Consider the following 16,268-nt stretch of genomic DNA (forward strand, 5'->3'; position numbering starts at 1 on the left):
ACTAGGAGGTATAACGTGTTCTAAAACCTTGTAGCAGAGCCAGTGTGATGTTAAATGTGTAACTTTACATTTTTGTAAGGGAAACATTGATTTCTATAAACATTTATTATAGCACAATTACTTAAATAGCTATGCGATTTTTGTATGGGCGACTGCAGATGTAACAAAGGTAACTACATAAAAAATCAGAGAGATGTTTGTGCTCTTCATTGAGTATAGTAGTGTGCAATATTTTCAAAGATAAACTGTAAGTAAGAACCTTAAATGGAATTAAGGCTGATATTGTAAGGATATACCGTTTTATAAATTAAGCAGATGAAAGTTTATTTTGCACTGTGTATTGTATGACAAAGAGTATTACAACATACATATCATCAAGAAGATAGTATACTCCTCCAGAAATCCATCCGTTCCTTAAGCAAGTCTTGACGTGTCACAAATTCCAATTCCATATCCAGATAGTTGGAAGCATTCTCCGTCAACTTTTCCCACACCACTGGACTTCCAGACGGCGCTGGATCCCTGGAAAATGAAAGACCGGCCTGTGATCTAGCCTGTGTACTTACAGGAAGTATAACCAACAGTTACTGGAACGTTGCTTTATAATAACTTTAATATATGCAATTAACTTTTATGTGTGTGGGATTTGAAAATATACTTTTTACATACAGCAAAATACATTGAAGAGAGAAAGAAACTGTTACATCTGCCCAATATCGTGTGGGCCCACGCGAGTACGCAGAAATGCCTCAACACGACGTTGCATGGCCTTGACTAATGTGTGAAGTAGTACTGGAGGGAGTTGACACCATGAATCCTGGAGTGCTGTCCATAAATGCGTAAGAGTACCAGGAGTGGAGATCTCTTATGAACAGCACGTTGCAAGGCATCACAGTTTGGTGGTCAGCGGAAGTGTTTAAGGGGCTCCGGAACGCCCTATACTTGCAATGTTAAAGTAACGCTTATAAATTACATCTTTCCTCACAAAGTATTTGAGGTAGGAAGTTGAACTTTTTACAGATTATTTATTGGAATATGGGCTACAACTTAACACAGGGATTTTACAAAATTTTAGTTCAGTTATTAAATATGATTTTTTTCAATTGTAATGAAAATTCACATCATTTTTTTGCAATTTTTTATTTATATGTTCAAAAATATACAGTTTTTTGGAAAAAGGTTGTGTTAAATTATGCAGAAGGTACTGTGTAACATTTACTGAAAGTTTGAAACAAATATGTTTGGAAGATCCTTAGAAAACATGTAATTAGTATGAGAAAACAAAAGTTTTGGGAATCGAGCGACAAAGATTGGATTCACTTTTTAGTGCATTCCAGGTCCATAGGATGGATTATCTTCATCCTCTGCAAACTCCTCCTCCAGCTTCCTCTTGTTCCTCCTCCTGTTTACTCTTGCTTGTATTTCTAGACTCTTTACAGCCCTGTCTGCAGCCCGAAGGCGTTCCTTGTCTAAAGCAAGCATCGCTCGTACCATGTTAGAACCTATCTTCATTCCCATATTTCTAAATACCTTGCACCTTACAATGTTGCCATCATTGAAAGTCGCAACAGCAACTTTACTTTTACTCATTATTATACTTCAACAAAACAGAGACTCAAGAAACATAATTAATTACGAATTTTTTTGAGATAATGACAGAGTAAATAAACATGAAACAATCGACAATCACACCAGCGATTATATTGAACCATCACAGGTTAGCCACAACACATACTTTATCTCACATCACTAAAATGTACCTGATGAACACGGACGTTAGTAATAACACCATTTGACAGCAGTTTAACAGCGCCACAGTGGGTCACGCCCATGTAGAACACATTTCAAAGAAAATTTAAAAATAGTTGTAGTCTTCGGAATTGAATAAATTATATATCTATTAAAAGGTAATGGTCTGCAGATTCAGAAAACGCAAAAAAGTAAAAATTGAACTTTTCATGATTTTGAGCCTTTCCGGAGCCCCTTAAGCTGACAAGTGTGTAGCTGGAGCCACTCTGTAGCAATTGTGGATGTGTGGAGTGTCTCATTATCCTGCTGGAATTGGCGAAGTCCATCGAAACGCAAAATGGACATGGATGGATGCAGGTAATCAGACAGGATGCTTATGTAGGTGTCACCTGTCAATATCGTATACAGATGCATCAGGGATCCAACATCACTCCAACTGCACACGTCCCACGTGATTGCAGAGCCTCCACCAGCTTGAACAGTGCCCTGCTGACATGCAGGTTCCATGGATTCATGAAGTTGTCTCCATACCCTTACACATCGATCTGTTCGATATAATTTGAAACGAGACTCGGCCGACCACGCAACATGTTTCCAGTCATCAACAGTCGAATGTCGGTGTTGACAGGTCCAGGCGAAGTGTAAAGCTTTGTGCCGTGCAGTCATCAAGGGTACACGAGTGGGCCTTCGGCTCTGAAAGCCAATATCGATGATATTTCGTTGAATGGTTCGCACGCTGATACTTGTTGATGGCTCAGCATTGAAATCTTTCTTTGTGGAAGGGTTGCACTTCTGTCACTTTGAACGATTCTCTTTAGTTGTCATTGGTCCCGTTCTTGTAGGATCTTTTTCCAGCCGCAACAAAGTCAGTGAAATGGTCCTACCGGAAAATCTCCACTTCATCACTACCTCTTAGATGCTGTGTCACATCACTCATGTGCCAACTATAAAACCACGTTGAAACTCACTTAAATCTTGATAACCTGCCATTGTAGCAGCAGTAACCGATCTGACAACTTCTCCAGACACTTGTTGTATTGTATAGGCGTTGCCGACCACAGTGCCATATTCTGATTGTTTACGTATCTCTGTATTTGAACATGCATGCCTATACCAGTTTCTTTGGCGCTTTCCACAACATAAGGAATAACTGATAGTTCGAGAAAATGTATAGAAATTGACAACAAAGTTGATTCGTCATTCTCAGGCACTGCTGCAAAAAATTTCTGCACACATATCAGTAGTGCTACGTTCAGCGTGTGTTAATCGTACTTAGAAGATAACTGATTGCTAGTACAATCCATTAGGTACTGTGGGAATAAGGGAAGTCATCTTGGATATGAAACATGGAATAGTAGCATCATATTCCCATACAAACATTGATGGAGGGGCAGTGACAGCTACAGAGATAGTTGAGTGATTGAAGTCGCTAGGTCGTCAAATGCATGTCGTTCTGGAGTCGTACATAGTGACAATGATTTTTGATCATAGGTTCAATGTTCAGGAGAGTCGGCAAGAATCTATGATTGAAATTTGATATTATCCGTCCAAAGTAACAGGAATGCGCTTCCATAGTATTACGATCTGCTTGTATTAATACACTGAAATACTGATATGTTGAGAATTATATGCAGAAACCTTTCTGAAGATGGTTTGCAATTGTGGCAATGTATTGCTAACCCCCAGTCACAGTGGGACCTGTTTGTAAAGGGCTTCTAACATGTACGTGGGACTAAGGTTAACCTACTAATGTGTCCCTTTCACATGAGTTTATTTAGTTAACAAAACAGTCATGTTGTGATGTATAAGTCTGTGCTCATTGTCATCCATCAATCATATGTGAAAAGAATGTGTGAGCAAAGCAATGAAAGTATGTTTACTGTAGATTGGCAGCATAGCTCTACAGCACTTAGTTCATGCTGAGGCTGCCACCTCATTCTCCCACCTCTACCTGTCTATCTCCTCCTCCTTACTGTCCATGTATCTTGATTTTATCTCCCCCTCTCTTTGTCGCACTTCTTCATCCTCACTGCAGACTGTATGTTCACCCCACCCACCTCTGATCATATCTTATGTTCCCCCTCTCTTTTCAACTTTGCCTTCCCGTCTTCCTTTTCCACCTCCCCAGTACCCCATTACACAGTCCACCTGCCTTATGCATCTCCTCCTCTGCCCATTTTCTCCTCCCCCTCACTCTGTCCATTCCCTCCCCTAACCATCTCAACTTGCACAAAGCCGTTCTCATTGGCATATGTATCCCCTGCAATACAGTTCAATAAAGAAGGCCAATGCTACTTCTACATCACATTTGTCATGTGGGGTAGGCTATATATCAGGGGCTAGAAAATCATTTATTTACCCGTGACACACAGACTTCTGCCGGCCAGAGTGACCATGCGGTTCTAGGCGCTACAGTCTGGAGCCGAGCGACCGCTATGGTCGCAGGTTCGAATCCTGCCTCGGGCATGGATGTGTGTGATGTCCTTAGGTTAGTTAGGTTTAATTAGTTCTAAGTTCTAGGCGACTGATGACCTCAAAAGTTAAGTCGCATAGTGATCAGAGCCATTTGAACCAACACACAGGCTTCTATGTAAGGAGGCTGATAAGGCAGGCTGCTACTACTCCAACACAACACACCTGTCATGCAGGACAACCTGGAGGTTTGCTCTTGACATGTATGCTGCCCTGCAAAGCAGGTTGATTCAGCAGGCCTATTCTCTTCCCATATAACATGCCTGTTGTGCAGGGTATCCCCTACATCAGGGGATGGAGAAAAACATTGTTGCCCACATGTCTGCTCATATTGGAGCTAGAACGTTATGAACTCCACATTGCTGATACTCATAATAACTGCTGTTTCTGTTTTGGTCGAAATCGATCCAGAGGTTTGGAAGGAGATCCCAGACATACACACATACACTCTGCTTTTTGTATATAGCACATTTAAAAGTGCTTCATACTGAGTAGTCAGTGCAGCTGACTGTCATACAAAGGATCTGGGTTCGACTCCTGGTACTGACAAGGAGTTTTCCTTGATGGGAACACTTGTACAGTGTGCACTCAAACCACTTGACGCCAACTAAGGAGCAACTCGACTGTTCAGTAGAGGTTCGAAGTTTAGTAAGCCTGACAATAACCAGGAGAGCTATGTACTCAACACATGCCTCTACATTCTGTATCCAATGACGCCATTTGCCGAGGATGACGTAGTGATCCATCCGGCCCAGTGGGTCGTACAATGTCAGAACATAGAACATTTCACCTTCTATTGAGAAAACTGTGATTCAAAGGGTAAGGCTGCAGCACCATTTCTACAAAATGATGGCATTGCGGAAACACCAAACACAATAGTAATGGATTTTTATTTCCAGGCAGCTAGCCACACCTTAAGTGCACATCCAGCTTAAAGAAGGTTGCTAGGGGTCAAACGGGTAATTGTTTTAGTTGCAGGATCTGTTATATATACATGCATCTATTACACTTTTTTCTGCAGTCACGTAGTACAAAAATCGACAGTCTACTACAGCGCTAAGCGTACCATCTGGACAAAGTCGTGTCATAAACGTGGTTGTGTTACTGCACAGCTTTCTGCACTTGAGGACTGCTGGAAAATGCTTAAGATAATGGATGCACATGTGTTGGAACAAACGCTGTTGCCAACGAACAACTACGTATTTGACACCAAGGAACATGTCTTAAAACTGATGTGGTGTAAACCCATGCCACAAAGATTGTCGCTTGACCGAAACTGTGTATCTGCAAGTAAATTTTCCTTACACCAACTTTTGGTGGACCCATGATGCTGTTCCATAAATACACTGAAACTATACAACACTCTATAGAAAACGTTTCTACAAGTCGACAAACTTTAGACCACACAGTGTTCGTCTAGTTGACGAATATTTACAAGACTGAATACTTCAGTGCTTGAAATGTCGAACGTAATCTCTAGACATCACTTCTGTGGTGCATGTTTGGAATGACCCCAGAAGGCATGTTGCTGCTCACGGTATTCCTTCCAGTTTCCTTGATGGAGGGCAGCTTTATATGATGTTACTCATTCACTTCTTATGGACGTTATTGGCACCACCATCGTAAGTCATCTGCGCTGTACTGATACGTTAATCACAGTCCATATTGGAATTATTTCTGCTATTGGGAGACCGGTATGCCATGTTTGTGCATTTTAAACTCTGTGTGGACGAACACACGGTCTTTGATTCAACTGAGCTCTCAGGATGTATTTATGCCATGCCTTGACACAGCAAAGCTGTGCGAGAGTCAATAAATAAATCTTCGATTTAACATTAGTACTGAGAATTTTGTCCTTTATTCACATAGCGCTGTATGTACGATAGTGAATGAAAGAATTCTTCAAATATGGTCTCATTATGGGAGAAGCACTGGATGTATCTGGAGTTACTGTGATGATATGACGCCAGTCATCATGGTACTCTTACAGCTTTCATTGAGTCACAACACACTGAAGTACAAACAAATTTAGTTTTTGGAGCGGCTGATAATGGCCACCTGCTGAAATCGGCTGATAGGATTAAATACAGAAAAAAAAGAATCATTCGTTTTAAAATTTTGAGTTGCCCAAGGTTCTGAAATGGATTTAACCCTAAAAAAATGTACGTCTCCATTGCATGTATAGCATCCTTCAGTTCAAAATCGATATCTCATTGCCATGTCTCAAAACTGATAATACTTTCTGATTATCTTTCTGTTTTTCAGATGCAATACATCGTAATCATAGTTTTGAACACCGTGATTAGTGTGACATGCACTCCAGACCATATTTATTCTTTTACTTATTTCTTTATCTCCAGCTTTATCTTCAGCTGCCCCAAATGGAAAAATTCAACAACTGTTTCTATTACTGAGCTGTTAATTTCTATTGTTTTTTCCTGATATTTTGATCATAAATTGTTTTAATATTTGTTATAATTGATTCTCGGGGTAACTTTCCAACTTGCAGTAATAAGTACTTACATTCCTTGTTGAATTTCATTTGCAGTAAAGACAGAGAACACAACGGTATCAACTAAACGAGGGCGCTTTAGATGTACTTAATTAGCATATTTTCTTTCTTAGTTTCTCCAGATTAAGGATCTGGAAACTTCCCCTCTGATTGGTGAGAAAGGTTTTGATGATATATGTATATGGTCCAGTCACTCTGCCCCCAGTAGCTGAGTGGTCAGCGTGACAGCCCGGGTTCGATTCCCAGCTGGGTCGGAGATTTTCTCTGCTCAGGGATTGGGTGTTGTGTTGTCCTAATCATCATCATTTTATCGACGCGCAAGTCGCCGAAGTGGCGTCAAATCGAAAGACTTGCACCTGGAGAACGGTCTACCCGACGGGAGGCCCTAGTCACACGACATTTACATTTTTTTACATTGATGTGATCACCGCCTATGTTCGACGTTAACGTGCAGTAACCACCTCACAGAGGGCTGTGTCGGCGCTAGCAGTGGAGGGTATATAAAGCATGTCGGAGGGACGTGGAAAACAGTGCAGTCGTTGTCGTAACGAGGAAACGGAGCAAATTATCTGGCGTCGAAAGGGCATGATCACTGGTCAAACAAATTTTGGTTCATCAGATTTTCCACCAGGCGTATTTCCAAGGATTCTTTAATAATGGAGTCCCGAAAAGTTGTTGCTGTGGTCAGAATCATAGTTCTATCGTACTTCATTGAATGTCCAGTGGAAATAGTGTTCGTCAATAGAGGACTTGCAAGAGGTGAATGCAACGTTCACAATGCGTGTGGTCTGTCCTATGTAAGCTACACCACACTGACGAAATATTTTGTAAATTCCGGCCTTCCGCAACAACAAGTCGTCCTTCACCGATACCAAAAGATCTGAGGTCTAAGAAGGTGGACGGGAAACCACTTTCACTTGAAATTTGTAGAGGGTTCTTGATATTTTACACGAAATGTAGCCCACAAAAGGAAGAAAAGCCAAAGATTTTGCTGGAGTGTTCTCCTTTTTATCCACTTCCTGATCATTGATTTTAAATGAGATTCTCCTGTTAATCTGTTGGGTGGAATACCCACTTTTTTTTCTAAACACTGTCATTGGTTGGGTGAGCTTTTTGGTCAAGCTATCGAGATCTGAGACAGAATGAGGTTTGTGTATGGGTGTTTTAAGCCTGCTTACAATTTGCAACTGGTGATAACTTACCGCTTGCAAATTCAAATCAGTGTGAGTCGACTTACAGTAGATAGCCATCATTTTTTCGTCTAACCAAGACATCCAAGAAAGACAGACAACCATCCTTACCTACTTTGAGGATGAACCGAATGTTGCTATAAATGGAGCTGACGTGGCGAAGAAACTCCATCAATTTATCTTCCCTATGAGGCCACACTATGAAAGTATCGTCCACAAACCTCCAATGTACATTTGGTTTAAGGGCAGCTGATTAAAGCTCTCCGTTCTCGAAATCCTCCATCGATCAGTCGCACCTAATAACTGATGCACATGTTCTTAAACATACTAATATAGGTTGGTTAAATTTCTTATTTCTCAAGGCAGTGTACAGTATGGACAGATGTTTGATAGGTCTATACTATTTCACGTCTTTCGAAGTAAAATTAAAAACAACAAAATCCAGCACTTATGCAATTTGCAGGAAATTCATTCTTCTCCAGATAGAATTTAGTCCGTTCCTCTTATATTGCTCCACTTTCCTCATTTTAACTGGATGCCAATACATCATCGCAATGTTGTATCAGTTGTTGTCTATGTTTTAGATTCGTCTCTTAAACTACACATGTTTAAAGAAGTATTAGAAAACTAATACTAATTCTCTGTTGGTAGCTACAGCTCCATCTGCTACCTTAACTCAAGAAATGTGATGTGTTGCCAACAGTAATTTCTGATTTTCTGATTATTTCCTTGAAATTCTCGTCTCTTTCATTGCTGCCGTGTTACACTTGAATTTTTTGTATTTGGGCTTTTTACGTATCTGTAACATCTTTTTGTGTCTACATAAGTACCTTTGTTAAAATAACATGCACATTCATCTGCACCTGTAAAACTTACATTTTCTTTAATCTGCTATACATTTTGATCTTTAAACAAATTTTCTTAATATTCATTTCTGAGTTGGTAGCTGATAACGCTGATTCATACTAGATTTCGTATTTATTTTTGTTCTGGAGCTTTTGTTTTTCAGATCACTTAAATCTGTAAAATGGTTTAAGATTGTCACATTCTGCACAATTACTTTATTGTTTGATAAAATATAATTTCAGTTCAATTCCATTTTGTCTCGATCTTGGTCAGTTTCTACATGTTTTCTTGTCGAAGAAGTGGTAACGACAGATATGCTCTTCTTTGCAAATTTTACGAACTTATTACCTCTATCGACTGTAATATATATAAAGTTTTCAATAGAGTAGTCGCTATTTAATATATATCCTACTTTCTTATTAAGTTTCAATTTTCAACTCATAATGGAATTTCCCATCTTGGCTCTCATTTCCTGGTGAGAATGTAAACACCTTCGTGGAAGCACTTGAATAATTTACATGGAATCTCTTTTGTTTTCTTTTGAAACAAGTCTTGCTATCTTGGCTGAAAGTACTTCATTATTAGTAATTTTAATTTTCAGCTTTGGAATCATACCTAGACCTTAATTTCCTCTTTTCTCTCTGTCACAGTAATAAACCGTATGTCCTAATTTAGGTTTTATTTTATCTTCATTTTCGTCCGCATTTCAGGTGTCTGTATCACATCTGATGTCAATTAATTAATTCCTCTTCCGACTGCACTAACTTATCTTTGTATCTTATGGTTAAACAATTTATTGTCCCTGAAAGAAGAGTGACTGAACTTGCGTTTTTTCAGGGACATGTTGTACCCATGTCGGGCGCAGCTTTAGCCGATTGTGCACCGTTGCGCGAATTCTCAATCTACTATCAACAATCTTTCACTCGGGCGACGACTGTACCTGGCAGGGCGCGAGGTATTTGGTGAGTCCCACTATATGTTGGCAGAGTTACGCACACTGCAGTTACAGTTCAGCCATAAGTGCCCCTAAATTTCAGAGCCTGTCCTTGCGACATAGTGTTCGTCACTGATGATAGATTTAGGTCAGAAACGATCAGATATTGACAATTTGATAAATAGGAGACGCTGGATGGATTATGGATGAACATTATTCTGATTTCTGGGTTTACTCATTTTCGTGGCTAATGTAATATAGAAAATTTTGTTGCTTTGTTACCAGGCTCATGCAGAGTGTGTGTGTGTGTGTGTGTGTGTGTGTGTGTGTGTGTGTAGTGGGGTGGATCTGCGAAATATCCCTACCTTTGTAGCCGAGATCGCTTACGCGCGTCATTGTTTCGGCATACGACTCGGTGGTGGCTATTTCGAATCCAGGGCGATGGATTATTTGATCTGCTTTGTAAGAAGAAAAATTCCTGATCACCACATTTTACTTCGAGGTCCTGAGGCAAATTCGCCACTCAATGGGGTTGTTACGCTGTTTGGTGCCGTTTGTGCCATTTCAGATGAGAAAGTTACGTGCCAACGCCATCTTGCGACCTCTTCCTTCTCTTTCAACTCGATCAACAGCACAAACACTTCATTATACACGCTGTCTGCCAGCCACCTACACGAAACAGCTGCACTTAAAGCACCTTACACGTAAGGCTCCAACGTGGTGTCAACCAAGGAAAAATAATGTTGGACCTAGGTCCTGAGACACGCGAGTGAATAAAATTACTTGTGTGGATGTTACCCCCTCTCTCTAGGATGTATCACACATTCAGTTCAGCAAAGACAGTTGATGACTTCCATTCAATGCAAGTTGTTAATACAAACACCAGTTCGCAATTGACTGTCGGACTGTCTTCTACAAGATCTGACCGCATCAATGGCTATTGCAATAGCCAACGTTTTGTTTTCAGTGTCCAAGCATTATTATTTGTGATTATTCTGGAGTATTTGACATAGCCTTTACGACTTGTTCGGGGTAACGTTATAAATGCGACTGACTGACGCTCTTTTCAAGTAATTGATGCTTCAGGGCATATTACCAGATAAAATAAAGTAATCAGAATCATTATTGATGGGACTTACCCGTATTTGGGGAAATTGGTCCACAGTGTTGCCAACTGACTTGCCACCTTCCCGTCGTTGGAGTTAGGATTCGTGATTGGTCCCGATGAGTTGGTCGGAAACAGATACAGAAGTTCCCCTGCATGAACCATACCTGCAAAGTATTTGTACATCAGACATAGTTAGGAATGTCTCAAGCTATACGAGGCGTAAATATACTTTTCGTCAACAGTACTACAAGAGTTAGGCAACTATGTAGTACTTTTGACGAAAAGTATATTTTCGCCTCAGGTAGTTTGAGGCGCATTTTTAGTGTCGCTGCTGCAAACGTAGTGGAATGTACAACAATTACTTTAGCTGAGACGAACTCTTAAACCACCTAGTTCAGTTAACAACTTAAATCGTGTTAAAGCTGCAGTCGGTAACGGATGGAACCGCAACGTAGTTGTTTCTTATTGGCTGAATAAGTACCAAGGAGGATGATTCGATTACTGACGCAGAGTATGTTACCCACAGCTAAAGAAAGGTAAAATCGACATCTCTAACTCTTGTGGCAGGAATAATGTTACATTACGCTTACAAAAGGTGATACGACCTGCAGGGGCAACAGCTACCGCTAGATGTGCAAGAAAAAATGATACGGTGTCACGTGCAACTGCTGCTTACAGATACGTTTGGTGAGGCACTTGGTCAATAGTGAGTCCTCTAGATTTTTCACAGAAGCGTACGGGATAAAGTCACACAACTACTTTCACTTGTGAATAGTGCTAAAGCCGATGCAATAGCTCGTACAGAAAGTGACTAAAACTAGACATAATTTGGAGCGAAATCGTAAATTTCAAATGCAATATACGTCGGTAAGGTGGAGAGATACCAACAGTTGCGAAGTATTCATTTACATGAAAAACTCAACACTGATTGATGAAATATAAGTAGAGTCAAAATGCCAGGTAATCTGGGTGAAGACAGGCGTTAAATATAGAACATAACACAGTAAAAGGATATATCTTTCGTCACCTAATTAAAGCATCGAAGCGACGGACACTTTACAGAAACATTGAAAAATATAACATATAATGTTCTTCATCCGTAGGAGTTTTTAACGTCCCGTCGACAATGAGGTCATTATAGACGGAGCACAAGCTCGGATTAGGGAAGGATGGAGAAAGAAAGAGGCCGTACCCTTTCGAAAGAATCATTCCGGTCTTGATCCGAGGGCGGGGGGGGGGGGGGTTGTTCTGTTCCCCTACCGGGCGCATCCCCAGGTGGCGAACAGGTAAAGGCTCTGCAGATACGCAGGATAGGTGGGAAATAAAATACCACTCACGGACCAACAGAAATCGAAATCCAGAGGCGACTGTCCTCAGACTGGGTGGCCTGTTGTAAGTCTCTGTTCCCCAGGTTAAGGGTGGCTGAAAAATACCTCTAGGGTTAACAACAGTGGTCGTAAACTAGAGCCTATAACAATCAGAACAACCCTATACATGATATTGTCAGTCATGGAAGAGTTTGACGTGAAAAAAAATTACCCCAGGTGGACAATCCACTGCATCAAAGTGCGTAAAAGCAAAGAAGCGGATTCTGTGGAGTCTGCAGCATTACACAGAGACGAGTCGGAGAGTCTTGGAACCTCAAGCAAGATGAAGTTACTTAGGTACTTTGTGCGAAAATTCTCTTCTAGAAACTGGAAAATTAGAACATCTTACATACACTTTCAAGAATCACAAGATTCTCATAACGGCCCTACAATAAATCAGATTTATGATAAAAACAATTTTGATTCTGGAGGCTTCAGAATATACAAGGGGAAAGTTGTTGTTGTTGTGGTCTTCAGTCCTGAGACTGGTTTGATGCAGCTCTCCATGCTACTCTATCCTGTGCAAGCTTCTTCATCTCCCAGTAACTACTGCAACCTACATCCTTCTGAATCTGCTTAGTGTATTCACCTCTTGGTCTCCCTCTACGATTTTTACTCTCCACGCTGCCCTCCAATACTAAATTGGTGATCATTCGATGTCTCAGAACATATCCTACCAACCGATCCCTTCTTCTAGTCAAGTTGTGCCACAAGCTCCTCTTCTCCCCAATTCTGTTCAATACCCCCTCATTAGTTATGTGATCTACCCATCTAATATTCAGCATTCTTCTGTAGCACCACATTTCGAAAGCTTCTATTCTCTTCTTGTCTAAACTATTTATCGTCCACGTTTCACTTCCATACATGGCTACATTCCATACAAATACTTTCAGAAACGACTTCCTGACATTTAAATCTATACTCGATGTTAACAAATTTTTCTTCTTCAGAAACGCTTTCCTTGCCATTGCCAGTCTACATTTTATATCCTCTCTACTTCAACCATCATCAGTTATTTTGCTCCCCAAATAGCAAAACTCCTTTACTACTTTAAGTGTCTCATTTTCTAATCTAATTCCCTCAGCATCACCCGACTTAATTCGACTACATTCCATTGTCCTCGTTTTGCTTTTGTTGATGTTCATCTTATATCCTCCTTTCAAGACGCTATCCATACCGTTCAACTGTTCTTCTAAGTCCTTTGCTGTCTCTGACGAATTACAATGTCATCGGCAAACCTCAAAGTTTTTATTTCTTCTCCATGGATTTTAATACCTACTCCGAACTTTTCTTTTGTTTCCTTTATTGCTTGCTCAATATACAGATTGAATAACACTGGGGATAGGCTACAACCCTGTCTCACTCCCTTCGCAACCACTGCTTCCCTTTGATGTCCCTCAACTCTAATAACTGCCATCTGGTTTTTGTACAAATTGTAAATAGCCTTTCGCTCCCTGCATTTTACCCCTGCCACCTTCAGAATTTGAAAGAGAGTATTCCAATCAGCATTGTCAAAAGCTTTCTCTAAGTCTACAAATGCTAGAAACGTAGGTTTGCCTTTCCTTAATCTTTCTTCTAAGATGAGTCGTAGGGTCAGTATTGCCTCACGTGTTCCAACATTTCTACGGAATCCAAACTAATCTTCCCAGAGGTCGGCTTCTATCAGTTTTTCCATTCGTCTGTAAAGAATTCGCGTTAGGAATTTTGTAGCTGTGACTTATTAAACTGATAGTTCGGCAATTTTCACATCTGTCAACAACTGCTTTCTTTGGGATTGGTATTATTATATTCTTCTTGAAGTCTGAGGGTATTTCGCCTGTTTCATACATCTTGCTCACCAGATGGTAGAGTTTTGTCAGGACTGGCTCTCCCAAGGCCGTCAGTAGTTCCAATGGAATGTTGTCTACTCCGGGGGCCTTGTTTCGACTCAGGTCTTTCAGTGCTCTGTCAAACTCTTCACGCAGTATCGGATCTCCCATTTCATCTTCATCTACATCCTCTTCCATTTCCATAATATTGTACTCAAGTACATCGCCCCTGTATAGACCCTCTATATACTCCTTCCACCTTTCTGCTTTCCCTTCTTTGCTTAGAACGGGGTTTCCATCTGAGTGGTTCTCTTTTCTCCAAAGGTCTCTTTTAATTTTCCTGTAGGCAGTATCTATCTTACCCCTAGTGAGATAAACCTCTACATCCTTACATTTGTCCTCTAACCATCCCTGCTTAGCCATTTTGCACTGCCTGTCGATATCATTTTTGAGACGTTTGTATTCCTTTTTGCCTGCTTCATTTACTGCATTTTTATATTTTCTCCTTTCATCAATTAAATTCAATATTTCTTCTGTTACCCAAGGGTTTCTACTAGCCCTCGTCTTTTTACCTATTTGATCCTCTGCTGCCTTCCTTATTTCATCTCTCAAAGCTACCCATTCTTCTTCTACTGTATTCTTTCCCCCATTCCTGTCAATCGTTCCCTTATGCTCTCCCTAAAACTCTGTACAACCTCTGGTTCTTTCAGTTTATCCAGGTCCCATCTCCTTAAATTCCCACCTTTTTCAATTTCTTCAGTTTCAATTACAGTTCATAAGTAATAGATTGTGGTCAGAGTCCACATCTGACCCTGGAAATGTCTTACAATTTAAAACCTGGTTCCTAAATCTCTGTCTTACCATTATAAATCTATCTGATACCTTCTAGTATCTCCGGGGTTCTTCCATGTATACAACCTTCTTTCATGATTCTTAAACCAAGTGTTAGCTACGATTAAGTTATGCTCTGCCCAAAATTCTACCAGGCGGCTTCCTCTTTCATTTCTTAGCCCCAATCCATATTCACCTACTATGTTTCCTTCTCTCCCTTTTCCTACTCTTGAATTCCAGTCACTCATGACTATTAAATTTTCGTCTCCCTTCACTACCTGAATAATTTCTTTTATCTTACCATACATTTCATAAATTTCTTCATCATCTGCAGAGCTAGTTGGCACATAAACTTGTATTACTGTATTAGGCGTGGGCTTCGTGTCTATCTTGGCCACAATAATACGTTCACTATGCTGTTTGTAGTAGCTTACCCGTACTCCTATTTTTTTATTCATTATTAAACCTACTCCTGCATTACCCCTATTTGATTTTGTATTTATAACCCTGCATTCACCTGACCAAAAGTCTTGTTCCTCGTGCCACCGAACTTCACTAATTCCCACTGTATCTAACTTTAACCTGTCCATTTCCCTTTTTAAATTTTTTAACCTACCTGCCCGATTAAGGGATCTGACATTCCACGCTCCGATCCGTAGAACGCCAGTTTTCTTTCTCCTGATAACAACATCCTCTTGAGTAGTCCCCGCCCGGAGATCCGAATGGGGGACTATTTTACCTCCGGAATATTTTAGCCAAGAGGACGCCATCATCATTTAATCATACAGTGAAGCTGCATGCCCTCGGGAAAAATTACAGCTGTAGTTTCCCCGTGATTTCAGCCGTTCGCAGTACCAGGAGAGCAAGGCCATTTTGGTTAGTGTTACAAGGCCAGATCAGGCAATTATCCAGACTGTTGCCCCTGCAACTACTGAAAAGGCTGCTGCCCCACTTCAGGAACCACACGTTTGTCTGGCCTCTCAACAGATACCCCTCCGTTGTGGTTGCACCTACGGTACGGCTATCTGTATCGTTGAGGCACGCAAGCCTCCCCACCAACGGCAAGGTCCATGGTTCATGGGGGAGGAGGGGAAAGTTAGGCAAATAATTATGGTAAACACACCACAGCTTGGAACTGGCTTCGCAATAGACAAAAATATTTTGTATTCCTTTATCAATCTTGAATCACAATCTGAAGGACTCTCCACATTTCCTTCAAATCTGCTGACAAAGCATACATCATCGTTAGTGCACAAGCCCCCATAAATGAAGACAACAAAAAGGACAAAGAAAGGCTGAAACGGTTTTTGGGACATACTCGATGATTTTATGCAAAAAATCCTGAAAAGCACAATGTCGTTTCTATCGGGGACTTCAATGCCGTCCGAACAGGCCTTGGAAGGCCCAACGGTACCGACCGGCCGCCGTGTCATCCTCACCCCACAGGCGTC

General features: G+C 40.7%; 1 protein-coding gene across 1 annotated transcript in view; it reads right to left on the reverse strand.

The window, feature by feature from the left end:
• Positions 1 to 321: 321 nt before the first annotated feature.
• The window catches only part of LOC126094952 (juvenile hormone esterase-like), a 112,615-nt gene continuing 96,668 nt past the window's right edge, over positions 322 to 16,268 (reverse strand). The window contains exons 9-10 of the mRNA XM_049909607.1: positions 10,843 to 10,975; positions 322 to 522 (exon numbers count right to left, since the gene is read on the reverse strand). Coding sequence (XP_049765564.1) covers positions 375 to 522; positions 10,843 to 10,975 — 281 coding nt within the window. The 3' untranslated portion in view covers positions 322 to 374. The remainder of the gene's footprint in view (positions 523 to 10,842; positions 10,976 to 16,268) is intronic.

Source organism: Schistocerca cancellata, chromosome 8, assembly GCF_023864275.1.
Source record: "Schistocerca cancellata isolate TAMUIC-IGC-003103 chromosome 8, iqSchCanc2.1, whole genome shotgun sequence".
NCBI classification, from domain to species: Eukaryota; Metazoa; Arthropoda; class Insecta; order Orthoptera; family Acrididae; genus Schistocerca; species Schistocerca cancellata.